Consider the following 16,570-nt stretch of genomic DNA (forward strand, 5'->3'; position numbering starts at 1 on the left):
AAATATGGTAATTTATCTTGAGACATTGTTGTTCTAAATTCATTACAAATGGCAATTTGCAATCATCATTCAAAGGAACATTCTCAGAATTGCTTCTACATTAGGGAATGCTGACTGGACATTGTTGTTGTTTATTCGCTTAGTCATGTCTGACTCTTTGTGACCCCATGGACGAGAAGCACGCCAGGCACTCCTGTTTTCCACTGCCTCCTGCAGTTTGGTCAAACTCATGTTAGTAGCTTTGAGAGCACTGTCCAACCATCTTGTCCTCTGCATATATCGTCCACCTAGCCTAGGTGCTGAGGCCCAGACTCACCCAGCCCAATCTTATGTTTCTTTCAACTTCATTATGAATCATTATAGGTAAAACTTTTGTTGATACAGAGCTCACTTTTAGGGAGCAGCTAGTCACTTCTTTATAAACAAACCCAAATATATTGACACAATTTACTTTAAAAGCAGATTTCAGAACAGAGGTAAACAAAAACTTTTTTTTTAAAAAAAAGACTTTTTTTAACTTTACAAAACAAATGTTCTCAGTCCATGATTTGCTTTTCATATGTATAAAAATGTTCATTTCCTGGCCCACCTCCCATCACTGTGGGGAGAGCCTGGAGAACGGGATAAGAATGCAGGGTCGGCCTGACATCCATCTGTTCTCTGGCTCTGACAGCAGCCATCCAGGCTGTTCACACATGCAAGGGAGCCATTGCCTGCTGCAGTCAACATGTCTCAACCGTGTGCGTCTAAACTCCTAGGAGGCAGAGACCCAAATCTGGACCGCGACAAGGGGATGGCAGATCTCTAGCTAGGGACTGACCTGTGGGAATGTTTAGAAAGGCAGGAGAGGATATATTACTTGATGATATCCTTACTAACTTGCTTTAGCAAGTTCTATATCTTAGCATAATTCAAACATTCTCCTTTTCAAATTTGCACAGCAGTAAGGTTGTTGCAGGCCCATCTGAGCCTCGATATTTAAGATTCCCGATAAGATCCCTTGTTATCCCTCTTTAGAAGTGTAGACACGACAATCTTCTTAAAATCAATATAAAAGTAGTTTATTCATTTTCATTCAGTTCACAATTAGATTTCTGAAGGCAGGCTTAAGTTACAAAAGTATATCTATATCTATACATAAACTATAATCTAAGGGAGTTAGTCCCAAGTGACTGCGACTGAGCAGTCACTTCTCCTAACACATAGAAAAAAACAAAATGGAGAAGGAAGAATGAAGCACATGGAGGAGGTGTGCTCCTCCACCCAGAATAGGCCACACCTATTTCAAGTCACATGTAGAGGAAGCGCTTGTCCCAGCTCAGGAGGAAAGAGGAAGTTTTCTCCTGGGTGGCACAAAGCATCCCCAATCACAGTGTTTTTCAACCACTGTTCCGCGGCACACTAGTGTGCCGCGAGATGTTGCCTGGTGTGCCGTGGGAAAAATTTGAAAGATTTAAAAATAATGTATTTTATAATTTTTCATATTTCTGTTTACTTACTATTTCATAATAAAGTAATTATAAAATACTTTCTTTGTGTTTATTTGATTCCTATTCAAGAGAATTACTTTATATATAGTCAATATAGGCACAGAGTTAAATTTTTTAACATTTTCTAATGGTGGTGTGCCGCGTGATTTTTTTAAAGAAACAAGTGTGCCTTTGCCCAAAAAAGGCTGAAAAACACTGCCCTAGCATGTCCACTCTAGGAATGTTGTACCTGACTGCTACGAATTTCATATCCCACAGACCCAAGCTCCTCCTGCCCACTGAACAAGAAAGTCATGTCCCCCACAAAAAAGCCCACCCTGAGATTCCTTCTCCTTTTGCTCTCCAATTTTACAAAGGCAAACTCCTATTATGCAAGAAATTGCTTTAAAAAATTGTAGTGGTTCCCTCATTGTGAATAAGTGAGGTTCATAGACTACAGACATTAAAAACTTCCCGATTCTGCTTCTTTGACAGAAGCCGACAAATTTAGTTTAGATGCTCTATATCAACTCAATGACAGGGAACCAGGCAGAGGGCCTTCTTGGTAGTGGCACCCGCTCTGTGGAACGCTCTCCCGTCAGATGTCAATGAAATAAGCATCTATCTGACTTTTATAAGACATCTGAAGGCATCCCTATATGTTTCATTGGTTTTTTAAAAATATTCTGTTGGGAGCTGCCCTAGTGCCTGGGGAAACCCAGCCAGATGAGCGGGTATAAATAATGTTATAATATTATTATTATAATGTATTATTATTATTATGACACCCAACTCTATCTGTTGATGGATGGCCATCCTGACTCGGCCCCAGACACACTGATCAGATTTTTGGAAGCTGTGGCTGGATGGTTACGCGGGAGCTGGTTGAAGTTAAATCCTTCGAAGACTCAGGTCCTTTGACTGAGTTGGGATGATAGGGGATTGGGGGGGCAACTCCCATCTCTTGCGGGGGCGCAATTAGTGCCAGCACCGTCCGTTAAGTGTTTGGGTGTAATCTTTGACACCTTTCCATGGAGGTGCAGGTTGCAGCTATAACAAAGGCGGCATTTTTTCATTTCCGCCAAGCTAAGCAGTTGACTCCTTACCTCTCTCGCCCTGACCTATCCACTGTGATCCATGCAACGGTCACCTCCAGACTGGATTTTGGTAACTTGCTCTACATGGGGCTGCCCTTGAGACTGACCCCGAAAGTCCAGCGGGTGCAGAATGCCGCAGCGAGACTCCTTACGGGGTCCTCCCTGTGGGATCACATTCACCCGGTACTATACCAGTTGCACTGGCTCCCGGTGGAGTACAGGATCAGGTTTAAGGTGTTGGTTTTAATCTTTAAAGGCCTATACAGCCTAGGACACTCGTACCTACGGGACCACCTCTCCACCAAGGAGGAACTTACAATCTTCAAACAAAAACATCTTGGAGGTCCCAGGCCACAGAGAAGTTAGGCTGGCCTCAACCAGAACCAGGGCTTTTTCGGCTGTGGCTCCGATCTGGTGCAACACTCTGGGCTAGGGCCCTGCGGGACTTGACATCTTTCCGCAGGGTCTGCTAGACAGAACTGTTCTACCAGGCCATTGACCAAGGCACAGCCTGACCCCCTCCCTTGGCAATCCTCACAGAACTCTAACCCAGTGTTTCCCAACCACTGTTCCGCGGCACACTAGTGTGCCGCGAGATGTTGCCTGGTGTGCCGCGGGAAAAATTTAAAAAATGAAAGATTTTTTTTTTTAAAGTCAAATTTTCGATTGGGGCGCCGTCACTAGATGACCCCTGGGGTTCCCTCCCTCCCTCCCGCTCTGCGCCTCCCTCCTCCTCCTCCTCCTCCGGGGAGGCCCTTCCTGGCTCTCGGCCAAGGCTTGGCGGCTGCCACTCACTCACTCGCTCGCCCACCCGTCCCTCCATCCCTGCACCCGGCCTCTCCCCCTCCGTCCCCGGCGCGGGGGCTGCCGGGATCCATAGTCCCCTCACCCTTGGGCTCCGCGCCCACGCGGGGTGCGCGAACTACGTTTCCCAGCGTGGCCTGGCGGGCCGGGCGTTTTGTTTGAAGCGCTCTTCTCCCGGCCATGGAATGAGCGCAGCGGCGGTGGCCGGGCGGGCAGGGGCTCTTCCGCGCAGACCCCGCGCAGCCTGCCTGCGCCCCCCGGAGATCAGGCGGCAGGATGGAGCCCGGGGATCCCCGCGGAGGCGGAGCGGCGGAGGCGGAGGCTGCCCCCCAGGTAGGGCTGCGCCGGGGGTTTTTTATTTTTGCAATGCTGCATCCGCGCCGGAGGGGACGCATCGGACCGCGGGGAGACCCCTTGGCGGGCGTGCAAGGCAATGCATGCGTGCAGGCGTTGCATGGAGTGCAGTGCAATGCAATGGCAACGCGGCGCCCTGCATGCATGCATGCAACTTCCACCGGCGCTCCGGACTTGGCAGGTGAGGGAGGTCCCCAGTGGGCGGCAGAGAGAGCCGGGAGGGCGAAGGGGAGCTGGGGGGGAGCAGCGCTGCTCCCCGAGCCGAGCCCGGGGGGAAACTTTGGCGTCGTTGCGCCGGGTGTTGGAAGCGGAGGCTGGCGGGGGCCCCTCACCTGCAAAACCTGGTCGCCTCTCATATATTTCGTGCATTGCATTCATCGCCCGCTTTTTCCTCCAAGGAGCTCCCGGGGGCGCGCGTGGTTCTCCCCGTGTTATCCTCGCAACAACAGCCCTGCGAGGTGGGTCAGGCGAGTGGCCCAAGGGAGCACCCAGGGATTGTCCTGGCCAGGTGGGGTGATTTGAACCCTGCTCTCTGCCCGGTCTTCGTCCTCATTTAGCCCCCACATGTGCATGACTGTGCATGACTGAGGTTTTCCCCCCTCGTCTTGGCTATGGTGTGAGTCTGTGCTGTTAATTAATGGGGTTCTGCCTTCGGAGAAGATGAGCCAGCCCTCAAGGAGGTGATTATGTAATTTGCTAGCAATTCATGTCCCTCCCGGCGTGACGCTGCGCGCTGACGTCATGGGGCTGTAATGGTGGTGTGCCTCGAGATTTTTTTCATGAAACAAGTGTGCCTTTGCCCAAAAAAGGTTGGGAAACACTGCTCTAACCCAATGGTTGCCATTAATCTGATGTGAACTGATTTTATAATGAAATGATTTTAGAATGTTGTATCATTTTACTGTTGTTAGCCGCTCTGAGCCCAGCTTCGGCTGGGGAGGGCGGGATATAAATAAAATTTTATTGTTATTATTTTTATTATTATGCTTAATTGAATAGCAGTTCCCGGAAGCTGCTGGAGGGTAGAGATGCTCTTGGGCTCCCATCCTCCTTGCAGGCTTGGCCACCGTGAGGAGACAGTGCTGAGATTCCTGCATTGCAGGGGGTTGGACTAGATGACTCTCAGGGTCCCCTTCCATCTCAACGATTCTATGATTCTAACAGGGTGCGGGACTAGATGGGCTTGATCAAACTACAGGGCTCTTCATGTGATCTGTGTGTGAGAGAGAGAGGGAGAAAGAGCGTACCTTCAGAGAGAGGCCACGTCTCTTCTTTGCAAGGAGGATGAATAAGCTGCAACCTCCCCCCCTGCGGCTTCCCTCCCTGCTCTCTCTCCACCCCCAACCCCAGTTATGGGTATTGCATTGCATTGCACAACCCCGCCGCCCAAAGCTTGCTGCACCCTGAGGCGCTTTGCACTCACCGGATTCCTTGCAGGACAAGGACAGTGCAGGACGGCAGAGGGGGCGGGTCAGCTGTTCCGCTTAAGCCGCGCCCCCTTTCCCAAGTCAGTATCGAGCAGCAGCACCCTCCACTCTAGCAGCTTGCACTCTCTGGCTTTAACCCTTAAAGCACGGAGCATCTGTTCCCTGTACTCGAAGCCAAGGTTCCCTCCCTTCTCTCCCCATTGGCTGGGTACTGCAAGGCTTTCCCCTTACAATTATCCCCCGGAGATATCCTGCCTCCCAGGCGGGGGCTCCTATTCCCGCCCCCGCTGTCCAGGGTCGCTGCTGCTGCCAGGATTTCGGGTGAGTGCAAAGGCAGCGGCGGGGAAGGAGGGAAGGGGCTTGGCAAGGGGTGGGGGGTCCAGGATGAGAAGCCCCGGGACGGGGAGAAGAAGAGAAGGGAGGAAAGGGAGCTGTTTCTCTTAATGGGGCCTTGAAGGTGGATTGGGGGGGGGAGGGGTTTCCACTGTGGAAAGAGAGAAGCTTCCTCCTGCCTTGATCTGGTGCAAAGGGAGTTGCAGGGAAGGAGGCGGGAAAGGGGAGAGGGTTGGGTATTGCAGCCCAGCCTCGCCATAGTAGTAATAATAATAATAATACTATGATATTTATACCCCGCCCATTTTCTGGGTTTCACCAGCCACTCTGAGCGGCTTCCAACAAAATAAGAAACACCAAAAACATCCAAACATCCAAGTCTTCCGTTTTGTAGAGGAGATGGGGACATGGATTGCTGGATGGCAGAGGGAGAAAGAGGAAAAGATGGGGAGGAAAACAAAGGCAGGGGGGGGGCTGGCAGGAAGAAGGAAGGGCTGAGGCCTCCTCCAAAGAGCTCTTTGTTCCTTGCACTCCTTGCATAAAGTAGTGGGAGCAGGTTTGATGAGGCCCTAAGCTACTGGAGGTCATGGGGCCCTTTATATGTCCAGCTGTCCTTTGTCAACAACAAATTGTCGCTGTTTTTTGTGTTGAATATAGGCCGTATGGTAATTTATGGACCTAATAGGTATCTCAAACCATTTGCACATAACAGAGTATGTATTTTCTCAAGGTAATTGTTGAACTGAAATACAATTATGAAGTATATTAATAGTGAAATAATTATTAAGCTCTAACTTAAAATGATTTTGTTATTCATAACAAACTTAATATTGCAAACACATTGGCATTTGGCAATAACAAAAGTTCCTTTAGAAACACAATTTACAAAGACTCCTAATCTAGTCCTAGAAACTTGCTATAATAATAGGTGTAAATATATGATGCAAACTACTAATAATTATAAATAGCATTATTTATATGAAATTAAGTGTTATAACCTGTACAATGCAATTGTAGTTAATACAATGCATTTTTTAATATCAGTACTGTATCAATATTACCATAATAGTCCACATTCTTCATTGGGACAGCAGACCTTTGTACTCTGTTACACTTAGTGAGTGTAAAAGACAGTATTTCTAGTAATATGTCGCAATTTTAAATAATACCAATACTATACACACCTGTACATAAAAATTATTTTACAGGACTAATTGTATTAATGCATCTACCCAATACCCATTCAGCTGTATAATTTTATCATGATTCATTGTGTACTGTGTATACAAACAGTACACAAACATGATCTAAATTACAATACTTTCCTTCTTGCCTTTGCCAAAGCAAAGTCACTCATGATATCATCAAATGATAAACTGCTTAGCTTGTCACTTTCTATGTACATGAGGCTGAGGTAACATAATTTATCTTGAGACATTGTTGTTCCAAATTCATTTTTTATCCTCTTCAGCTGAGAAACGGATCTTTACAAATGGCAATTTGCAATCATCCTTCAAAGGAACATTCTCAGAATTGCTTCTACATTAGGGAATGCTGATTGGACATCGTTGTTGTTGTTTAGTCACTTAGTCGTGTCCGACTCTTTGTGACCCCATGGACCTTAGCACGCCAGGCACTCCAGTTTTCCACTGCCTCCTGCAGTTTGGTCAAACTCATGTTAGTAGCTTTGAGAGCACTGTCCAACCATCTCGTCCTCTGCATATAAGTTAAATAAGCAAGGAGACAATATACAGCCTTGTCGTACTCCTTTCCCAATTTTGAGCCAATCAGTTGTTCCATATCCAGTTCTAACTGTTGCTTCTTGTCCCACATAGAGATTTCTCAGGAGACAGATGAGGTGGTCAGGCACTCCCATTTCTTTAAGAACTTGCCATAGTTTGCTGTGGTCCACACAGTCAAAGGCTTTTGCGTAGTCAATGAAGCAGAAGTAGATGATTTTCTGGAACTCTCTAGCTTTCTCCATAATCCAGCGCATGTTTGCAATTTGGTCTCTGGGTCCTCTGCCCCTTCAAAATCCAGCTTCCACTTAATAATAATAATAATAATAATATCTTTATTGTCATTACCCCCTCTTGGGGACAACGAAATTACTTGACTGCTCCATAAAAACCCTAATTAAAACAATACAGTATAGTACAGCAAGGAAGATTAGATGACTTTCAAAGTCCAGGCTTTCCATTCAGGGCCGAGATCGCTCTGGAGAAGAAGCTGTTCTTCAGACGGCTCGTTCTTGTCTTCATCGTCCTGTATCTCCGTTCCGACGGCAGGAGCTCGAAGAGACAGTGAACAGGATGCGATGGATCTTTTACTATGTCCAGTGCCTTCCTATGGCACCTTGTGGCATAAATCTGCTCTAAGGTGGAGAGTGGGCAGCCAACAATGCTCTCTGCTGCCTTAACAACTCTGCAGAACCCCATCCTGTCCTGGGTAGTACAGTTTCCGTACCACACACTTCTGGGAGTTCTCAGTCTACATACTGCTTAAGCCTGCCTTGTAGAATTTTAAGCATAACCTTGCTAGCGTATGAAATGAGCACAATTGTGCGGTAGTTGGATCATTCTTAGGCGCTGCCCTTCTTTGGGATTGCGTTGTAGACTGATCTTCTCCAATCCTCTGGCCACTGCTGAGTTTTCTAAACTTGCTGGCATATTGAGTATAGCACCTTAACAGTATCATCTTTTAAGATTTTAAATAGTTCCACTGGAATGTCATCACTTCCACTGGCCTTGTTATTTGCAGTGCTTTCTAAGGCCCGTTTGACTTCACTCTCCAGGATGTCTGGCTCAAGGTCAGTAACCACACTATCTGGGGTGTATGGGACATCCATATCTTCCTGGTATAATTCCTCTGTGTATTCTTGCCACCTCTTCTTGATGTCTTCTGCTTCTGCTAGGTCCTTACCGCTTTTGTCCTTTATTATGGTAATCTTTGCACAAAATGTTCCTTTCATATCTCCAATTTTCTTGAACAGATCTCTGGTTTTTCCCATTCTATTGTTTCCCTCTATTTCTTTGCACTGTTCATTTAAGAAGTTCCTCTTTTCTCTCCTTGCTATTCGTTGGAAGTCTTTAACTATCTCCCTTGCATTTTGCTTGCCTTCTGTCCCCCGCGGTTTGTAAGGCCTCATTGGACAACCACTTTGCTTTCTTGCATTTCCTTTTCATTGGGATTGTTTTCATTGCTGCCTCCTGTATGATGTTCCGAGCCTCCAACCATAGTTCTTCAGGCACTCTGTCCACCAAACCTAAATCCTTAAATCTGTTCCTCTCTTCCACTGTGTATTCATAAGGGATTTGATTTAGATTGTATCTTACTGGACCAGTGGTTTTCCCTACTTTCTTCAGTTTAAGCTTGAATTTTGCTCTAAGAAGCTGATGATCTGAGCCACAGTCAGCTCCAGGTCTCGTTTTTGCTGACTGTATAGAACTTCTCCATCTTTGGCTGCAAATAATAAAATTCATCTGATTTCGATGCTGCCCATCTGGTGATGTGCATGTGTAGAGTCATCTCATGTGTTTTTGGGAAAGAGTGTTTGTTATGACGAGCTTGTTCTCTTGACAGAACTCTATTAGCCTTTGTACTGCTTTGTTTTGAACTCCAAGGCCAAACTTGCCAGTTGTTCCTTTTATCTCTTTGACTCCCTACTTTAGCATTCCAATCCCCTGGGATGAGAAGAACATCCTTCTTTGGTGTCATTTCTAGAAGGTGTTGTAAGTCTTCATAGAATTGGTCAATTTCAGTTTCTTCAGCACCAGTAGTTGGTGCATAAACCTGGATTACTGTGATGTTAAAAGGTCTGCCTTGGATTTGTTTCGAGATCCTTCTATCATTTTTGAGATTACATCCCAGTACAGCTTTTGCTACTCCTTTGTTGACTATGAGGGCCACTCCGTTTCTTTTACGGGTTTCTTGTCCACAGCAGTAGGATATGATTATCATCCAAACTAAATTCGCCCATTCCCGTCCATTTTAGTTCACTGATGCCAGGGTGTCAATATTTATTCTTGCCATCTCATTTTTTGCTAAATCCAGCTTACCATGGTTCATGGATCTTACATTCCAGGTTCCTATGCAATTTTTTTCTTTGCAGCACTGGACTTTCCTTTCACTTCCAGGCACATCCGCAACTGAGCGACCTTTCGGCTTTGGCCCAGTTGCTTCGTCAGCTCTGGATCTCCTTGTACTTGTCCTCCGCTCTTCCTCAGTAGCATGTTGGATGCCTTCCGACCTGTGGGATCATCTTCCAGCATCATAACTTTTATACGACCATGGAGTTTTCTCAGCAGGGATACAGGAGTGGCTTTCTGGTTCCTGCCTGTCTGCCTTGGGTGGCCCTACACTGCATAACTCATAGCGTGTCTGAGTTATTCAAGCCCTTTTGCCATGACAAGGCAATGATCCATGAAGGACATGGTCATTAAATATTACTTGGTACAGATCCTGATGTGTCAGGTTATCATGTTCATGGCTTTGACTTTTTAATGTATTGATGAAAATGGTTGAGTTCTCCAACAAGGTTCATGTCCACATCTTCAGGATATGTTTGGCTTAAAGCATTAACTTCTTCACAAATCTCTTCCTTTGCAGCATCTAATTTTGTTAAGAATGAAATAATAATAATAATAATAATAATAATAATAATAATAATAATAATAATATTTATACCCCAACCATCCGGCTGGATTTCCCCAGCCACTCTGGGCGGCTTCCAACAAAAAATTAAAAATACATAAAATCGTCAATCATTAAAAACTTCCCTAAACAGGGCTGCCTTCAGTTGTCTTCTAAATGTCAGATAGTTGTTTATTTCCTTGACATCTGATGCAGGGTGTTCCACAGGGCGGGTGCCACCAGTGAGAAGGCCTGGTTCCTTGTAACCTTGCTTCTCGCCAGAAGGCCCTCAGCGCTGGACCTCAGTTTCTGGGCTGAACGATGGGGTTGGAGACGCTCCTTCAGGTATACTGGGCCAAGGCCGTTTAGGGCTTTTAAGGTCAGCTCCAACATTTTGAATTGTGCTCAGAAACGTAAAGGTAAAGGTAAAGGTAAAGGTACCCCTGCCCGTACGGGCCAGTCTTGACAGACTCTAGGGTTGTGCGCCCATCTCACTCTGTAGGCCGGGGGTCAGCGCTGTCCGAAGACACTTCCGGGTCACGTGGCCAACGTGACAAGCTGCATCTGGCGAGCCAGCGCAGCACACGGAACTCCGTTTACCTTCCCGCCAGTAAGCGGTCCCTGTTTATCTACTTGCACCCGGGGGTGCTTTCGAACTGCTAAGTTGGCAGGCGCTGGGACTGAGCAGCGGGAGCGCACCCCGCCGCGGAGATTCGAACCGCCGACCTTTCGATCGGCAAGCCCTAGGCGCTGAGGCTTTTACCCACAGCGCCACCCGCGTCCCTAGCTCAGAAACATACTGGGAGCCAATGTGGGTCTTTCAAGACCAGTGTTCTGTGATCTTGGCGGCTGCTCCCAGTCACCAGTCTTTTTTGCAGCATCATTGTATACTGATGCCCTTTGTGCCAGATTTGATTCTAATGCATCCATCGCAGGTATAAATGCTTTGATTCTGAACTTGTTTCCTGGCTCAAGGTTCGCTAAAGCTTCATCTTCATCCTCACCTATATGCCTCCTTATAGATCAGCAGTTCTCAACCTGTGGGTCCCCAGATGTTGTTGGACTACAACTCCCATCATCCCTGAGCTCTGGCATTGCTAGGTAGGGGTGATGGCAGTTGTAGTTCAACAACATCTGGGGACCCACAGGTTGAGAAAGGCTGTTCTAGATCTTCTTCTGCTTTTCTTGTAATCAACATCAGGCAATTTGTCCTTTGCCTGTTCTTTGAAATGATCAAAAAGTTCTCTGGAACCAAGTTCCTCCATTTTATTCGAAATGTTTGTGGCTTGATTACTTGTTTCACCCTTCTCTGTGGTATCAATATGCAGCCAATGCAATGCAGAAATTATTCCATTGTAACTGCCAGGTTCTGCACTTGTGGCCCTTGAATGAATTTCCCATCTAGTCTTTGGCAAAAACTTTGGAACTTTAAAAAATATTTGTATTCAGATTTTATAACAAATTTTAGCATAACCAAAATTTTAATTTTTTCTGTGTATAAGACTGTGTATAGATGTTCCCCTCCCCCCAAAAAAATAGATTTAAAATTGGGGCTCGTCTTATATACAGGTAGTGCTGAGGGGTGTTTTCTTAATTTGGAGTCCCTCCATGGGACGTCTTATAGACAGAAAAATACGGTGTATTTTACATTCCAATTAACACCCCCCCATGACGTCCCCCAACTTCCCTTTCTGGGTTATTGTTGTTAAATCGTTTAGTCATGTCCGACTCTTTGTGACCCCATGGACCAGAGCACGCCAGGCACTCCTATATTCCACTGCCTCCTGCAGTTTGGTCAAACTCATGTTCCTAGCTCTGAGAGCACTGTCCAACCATCTCGTCCTCTGCATATAAGTTAAATAAGCAGGGAGACAATATACAGCCTTGTTGTACTCCTTTCCCAATTTTGAGCCAATCAGTAGTTCCATATCCATTTCTAACTGTTGCTTCTTGTCCCACATAGATATTTCTTAGGAGACAGATGAGGTGGTCAGGCACTCCCATTTCTTTAAGAACTTCGAGATCTTGGTACAACCTTGATACAAATTTCAAAATATGTACACAAAACCAACAAAAAGACTCACAGGTTTATAGTGGCACCAGCTTTCCTAGTCAACAGCCCACTTTGTCAGACTGCAGCCCACAAAAGCTTAGACCATAATATATTTATGAGCCTTTAAGGACTGCAAAAGATGAATAAACAGAAGCATAGTTTATCTATGGACTTCTATCCTACTGGAAACAGTGACGGCCAGCAACTTGGATATCTTGGGGGGGAAAGGATTAGGCTGGTGTCTGTGCTCTGCCCTTGCGGTCCTAGGCAATAATACTTCTTAATACTAGTTTCTGAAAAGCACAGGACTCTTGCTTGCTGGTTTCCCCCAGGCATCTGCTTGGCCACTGTGAGAACAGGATGCTGGACTAGGTGGGCCTTTTCCCAATCCAGCAGGCTCTGTTTAGGTTCTAATATGTTGCAATATTTTTACACTTACATGTGGCATCAGAACATTTCAGTTTTACTTCTTACTCATAGGAGAGACTGCTATTGGAGCCTGAGATCCTTTTCTCACTTGAAAAGGAAAAAGACAGATGTGTCTTAAAAACCAGTTCCACTGTAGATCTCTACTATAAAATGATGCTGCTCTCTTAAGTGTGAATGGAGTGTTCATGGGTTTCTCTTGCCATTATCTCACCCTCATTCCTAAAAATTTGGAACATGGAGAGGACAGTTGAGAATGGAGAGGGAGTGAAAATAAGAGAAGGTGCACATGGGAATTGATGTATGTTCAGTTCCTTTCTTGTCTTTCATAGAAGTCTAACAGGATTCTCTCCCTCCCCCCGCAACTCCCAAACAGGTCAGGAAGACGATGGTCAAGATTCTACAGAGCCATCTGTGAATTCATTGGGAAAAACAAAAAAACAGTTTAAATGCAGGGAATGTGGAATGTGCTTTCGTCACTGTAGAAAAATGAGGATACACCAACAAACTCACACAGGGGAGAAACCATTTGAATGTATGGAGTGTGGATGGAGCTTCAGTCACACTGGAGCCCTCAGAACACATCAGCGAACTCACACTGGGGAGAAACCGTTTAAATGTATTGAATGTGGAAAGAGCTTCAGTCAGAATGGAGCACTTAGGAGACATCAACAAATTCACATGGAGGAGAAACCATTTAAATGTATGGAGTGCGGAGAGTGGTTCAGTCACAGTGGAGCACTTACGGTGCATCAACGAACTCACACTGGGGAGAAACCGTTTAAATGTATTGAATGTGGAAAGAGCTTCAGTCTGAACGGAACACTTAGAAAACACCAACGAACTCACACTGGGGAGAAACCATTTAAATGTATTGAATGTGGAAAGAGCTTCAGTCAGAATGGAGCACTTAGGAGACACCAACAAACTCACATGGGGGAGGAACCATTTAAATGCATTGAATGTGGAATGAGCTTCAGTCGTTGTGGAGCCCTTAGAAGACATCAACGAACTCACATGGGGGAGGAACCATTTAAATGCATTGAATGTGGAAAGAGCTGCAGTTATAGTGGAGACCTTAGAATACACCAACGAACTCACACTGGGGAGAAACCATTTAAATGTATTGAATGTGGAAAGAGCTTCAGTCAGAATGGAGCACTTAGGAGACATCAACAAATTCACATGGAGGAGAAACCATTTAAATGTATGGAGTGCGGAGAGGGGTTCAGTCACAGTGGAGCACTTACGATGCATCAACGAACTCACACTGGGGAGAAACCGTTTAAATGTATTGAATGTGGAAAGAGCTTCAGTCTGAACGGAACACTTAGAAAACACCAACGAACTCACACTGGGGAGAAACCATTTAAATGTATTGAATGTGGAAAGAGCTTCAGTCAGAATGGAGCACTTAGGAGACACCAACAAACTCACATGGGGGAGGAACCATTTAAATGCATTGAATGTGGAATGAGCTTCAGTCGTTGTGGAGCCCTTAGAAGACATCAACGAACTCACATGGGGGAGGAACCATTTAAATGCATTGAATGTGGAAAGAGCTGCAGTTATAGTGGAGACCTTAGAATACACCAACGAACTCACACTGGGGAGAAACCATTTAAATGTATTGAATGTGGAAAGAGCTTCAGTCAGAATGGAGCACTTAGGAGACATCAACAAATTCACATGGAGGAGAAACCATTTAAATGTATGGAGTGCGGAGAGGGGTTCAGTCACAGTGGAGCACTTACGATGCATCAACGAACTCACACTGGGGAGAAACCGTTTAAATGTATTGAATGTGGAAAGAGCTTCAGTCTGAACGGAACACTTAGAAAACACCAACGAACTCACACTGGGGAGAAACCATTTAAATGTATTGAATGTGGAAAGAGCTTCAGCCAGAATGGAGCACTTAGGAGACACCAACAAACTCACATGGGGGAGGAACCATTTAAATGCATTGAATGTGGAATGAGCTTCAGTCGTTGTGGAGCCCTTAGAAGACATCAACGAACTCACATGGGGGAGGAACCATTTAAATGCATTGAATGTGGAAAGAGCTGCAGTTATAGTGGAGACCTTAGAATACATCAACGAATTCACACGGGGGAGAAACCGTTTAAATGCTTTGAATGTGGAAGGAGCTTCAGTCAAAGTGGAAACCTTAGAAGACATCAACGAACTCACACGGGGGAGAAACCATTTAAATGCATTGAATGTGGAAAGAGCTGCAGTCGTGGTGACGACCTTAGAACACATCAACGAACTCACACGGGGGAGAAACCATTTAATTGCTTTGAATGTGGAAAGAGCTTCAGTCGTAGTAGAAACCTTACAATACATCAACGAACTCACACGGGGGAGAAACCATTTAATTGCTTTGAATGTGGAAAGAGCTTCAGTCAAAGTGGAAACCTTAGAATACATCAACAAACTCATACAGGGCAGAAACCATTTAAATGTATGGAGTGTGGAAAGAGCTTCAGACAGTGTGGAGACCTTAATATTCATGAGCGAATTCACCCAGGTGAAAAGCCGTATCAGTGTATGCAGTGTTCCACTCAAGTTTCACTCTTTACTTCACATCAAGAATCTCATAAAGGCGGAAATCAATTTTAAATGCTTGGAATCCAAGTGATGTTTTGGTGTTTGTATTTAAATTTGTATACACTTATATATGTATTAAAGTAACGAAGGTCAGATATACTAAATGTAGAAAAAAGTTGCAAGTTGGAACTGTTGAGTTTTGACTTCTGCCCTTCACTGCCAAAATGATGGGCTGCCCTTGTCTTGTGGATCAGCATCTGTCGGCTTCAGGGAAATAAATAAAAGCATTATCAGCATTTAAAAAGAAAGATCTTCAAGGCAGTGAGTTACAAATTAAGGCAAAGATCAACCATTTCTTCTGCAAGCTGTTCCCCATCCAGTATTTCCCAGCTGATGTCATCAGTTTTGCTAATTGTAGATATCATAACATGAGTATCTGCCAATCTGTAATCTCTGTGAGCATTTCATTTTTCCAGCTCCTTGCTATAAGGGTTCTAGCTGCTGTTATACCATAAATAAACAATGATCTTATAACTTTTTAAATTTCTGATGGTAATATACCAAGTGGGGAAATCTTTGGTGTTTTTTTTTTTAAAGTAATTTTAAATAGTTTCTTAAACTCGTTTTAAATATCATTCCAGTATTTGCCAATGGCTGCACAGGTCCACCACATATGATAGTATGACCCCTCCTCTTTTTTACATCTCCCACAGGTTGATGTTTTCCCTTTCTACATTTTAGCAAGCCTTTTGGGGGTAAGATGCCATCTATATACCACTCCCTGCAAGGCCTTTCCCACCTGGCCTAGGGGGCGGGGCCCAGACTCACCCAGCCCTACTATGTGAAATATGTATTCTGTAGTTGACCTTTGTAATGTGTTGTTTTGAAATCTTTAAGATAATAGTTTAGTTTTCTGTTACGTTGCCTTGACCGTATACTCTATATTTCACATTTTTCACATTGTTTTATTTACCGTTTTTTTCGCTCTATAACACACACATAGATTTTAGAGGAGGAAAACAAGGGAAAAAATATTCTAAACGAAACAGTGGATGTATGATTTTTGTGGTTCATTCTGTGGCCATAGACATGTGATCTGATGGTGAGTTTGGGGTAGCCCAATGCAAAAACCCTGAGGATCCATGTGGAGCTGTGCTTTGTAACCACGTTTTAAGTGGGGAGGGAAGGAAAGCACTCAAGGGACAAGGAGCACACGTGGAGTGTGTGGAGAAGGATGCTGCTAATCATGCAGAAGAGGGGTATAAGGGGAGAAGGCTCCTCTCCTCTCCCTCTTTGCTCCTTTAAAGCAAGCAGGCTCTGCTTTTCTTCCTCCTCCCTGGCTCATCCTCCCGGCTTAGCGAGCTGAAAATCTTTCCTGCTACTTAGCGAGCTGAGTGTTGAGGAGAGAGGGACAGAGAGCCT

General features: G+C 45.1%; 1 protein-coding gene across 4 annotated transcripts in view; it reads left to right on the forward strand.

Annotated features, from left to right (window-relative positions):
* Nucleotides 1-16,570, forward strand: part of LOC114589836 (uncharacterized) — a 246,617-nt gene that overhangs the window by 162,269 nt on the left and 67,778 nt on the right. Inside the window, exons 1-2 of one of the 4 annotated variants that reach the window (XM_077920720.1) lie at nt 5,308-5,472; nt 12,972-15,691. The exons of 1 other annotated variant lie outside the window; for it this stretch is intronic. In XM_077920720.1, coding sequence (XP_077776846.1) covers nt 13,061-15,220 — 2,160 coding nt within the window. In that variant the 5' untranslated portion in view covers nt 5,308-5,472; nt 12,972-13,060 and the 3' untranslated portion in view covers nt 15,221-15,691. Of the gene's footprint in view, nt 1-4,755; nt 5,473-12,971; nt 15,692-16,570 lie in introns of those variants that run through there. 2 more of the 4 variants (XM_077920714.1, XM_077920704.1) reach the window with 2 other exon arrangements.

This window comes from Podarcis muralis, chromosome 2 (assembly GCF_964188315.1).
Source record: "Podarcis muralis chromosome 2, rPodMur119.hap1.1, whole genome shotgun sequence".
Classification (NCBI taxonomy): Eukaryota; Metazoa; Chordata; class Lepidosauria; order Squamata; family Lacertidae; genus Podarcis; species Podarcis muralis.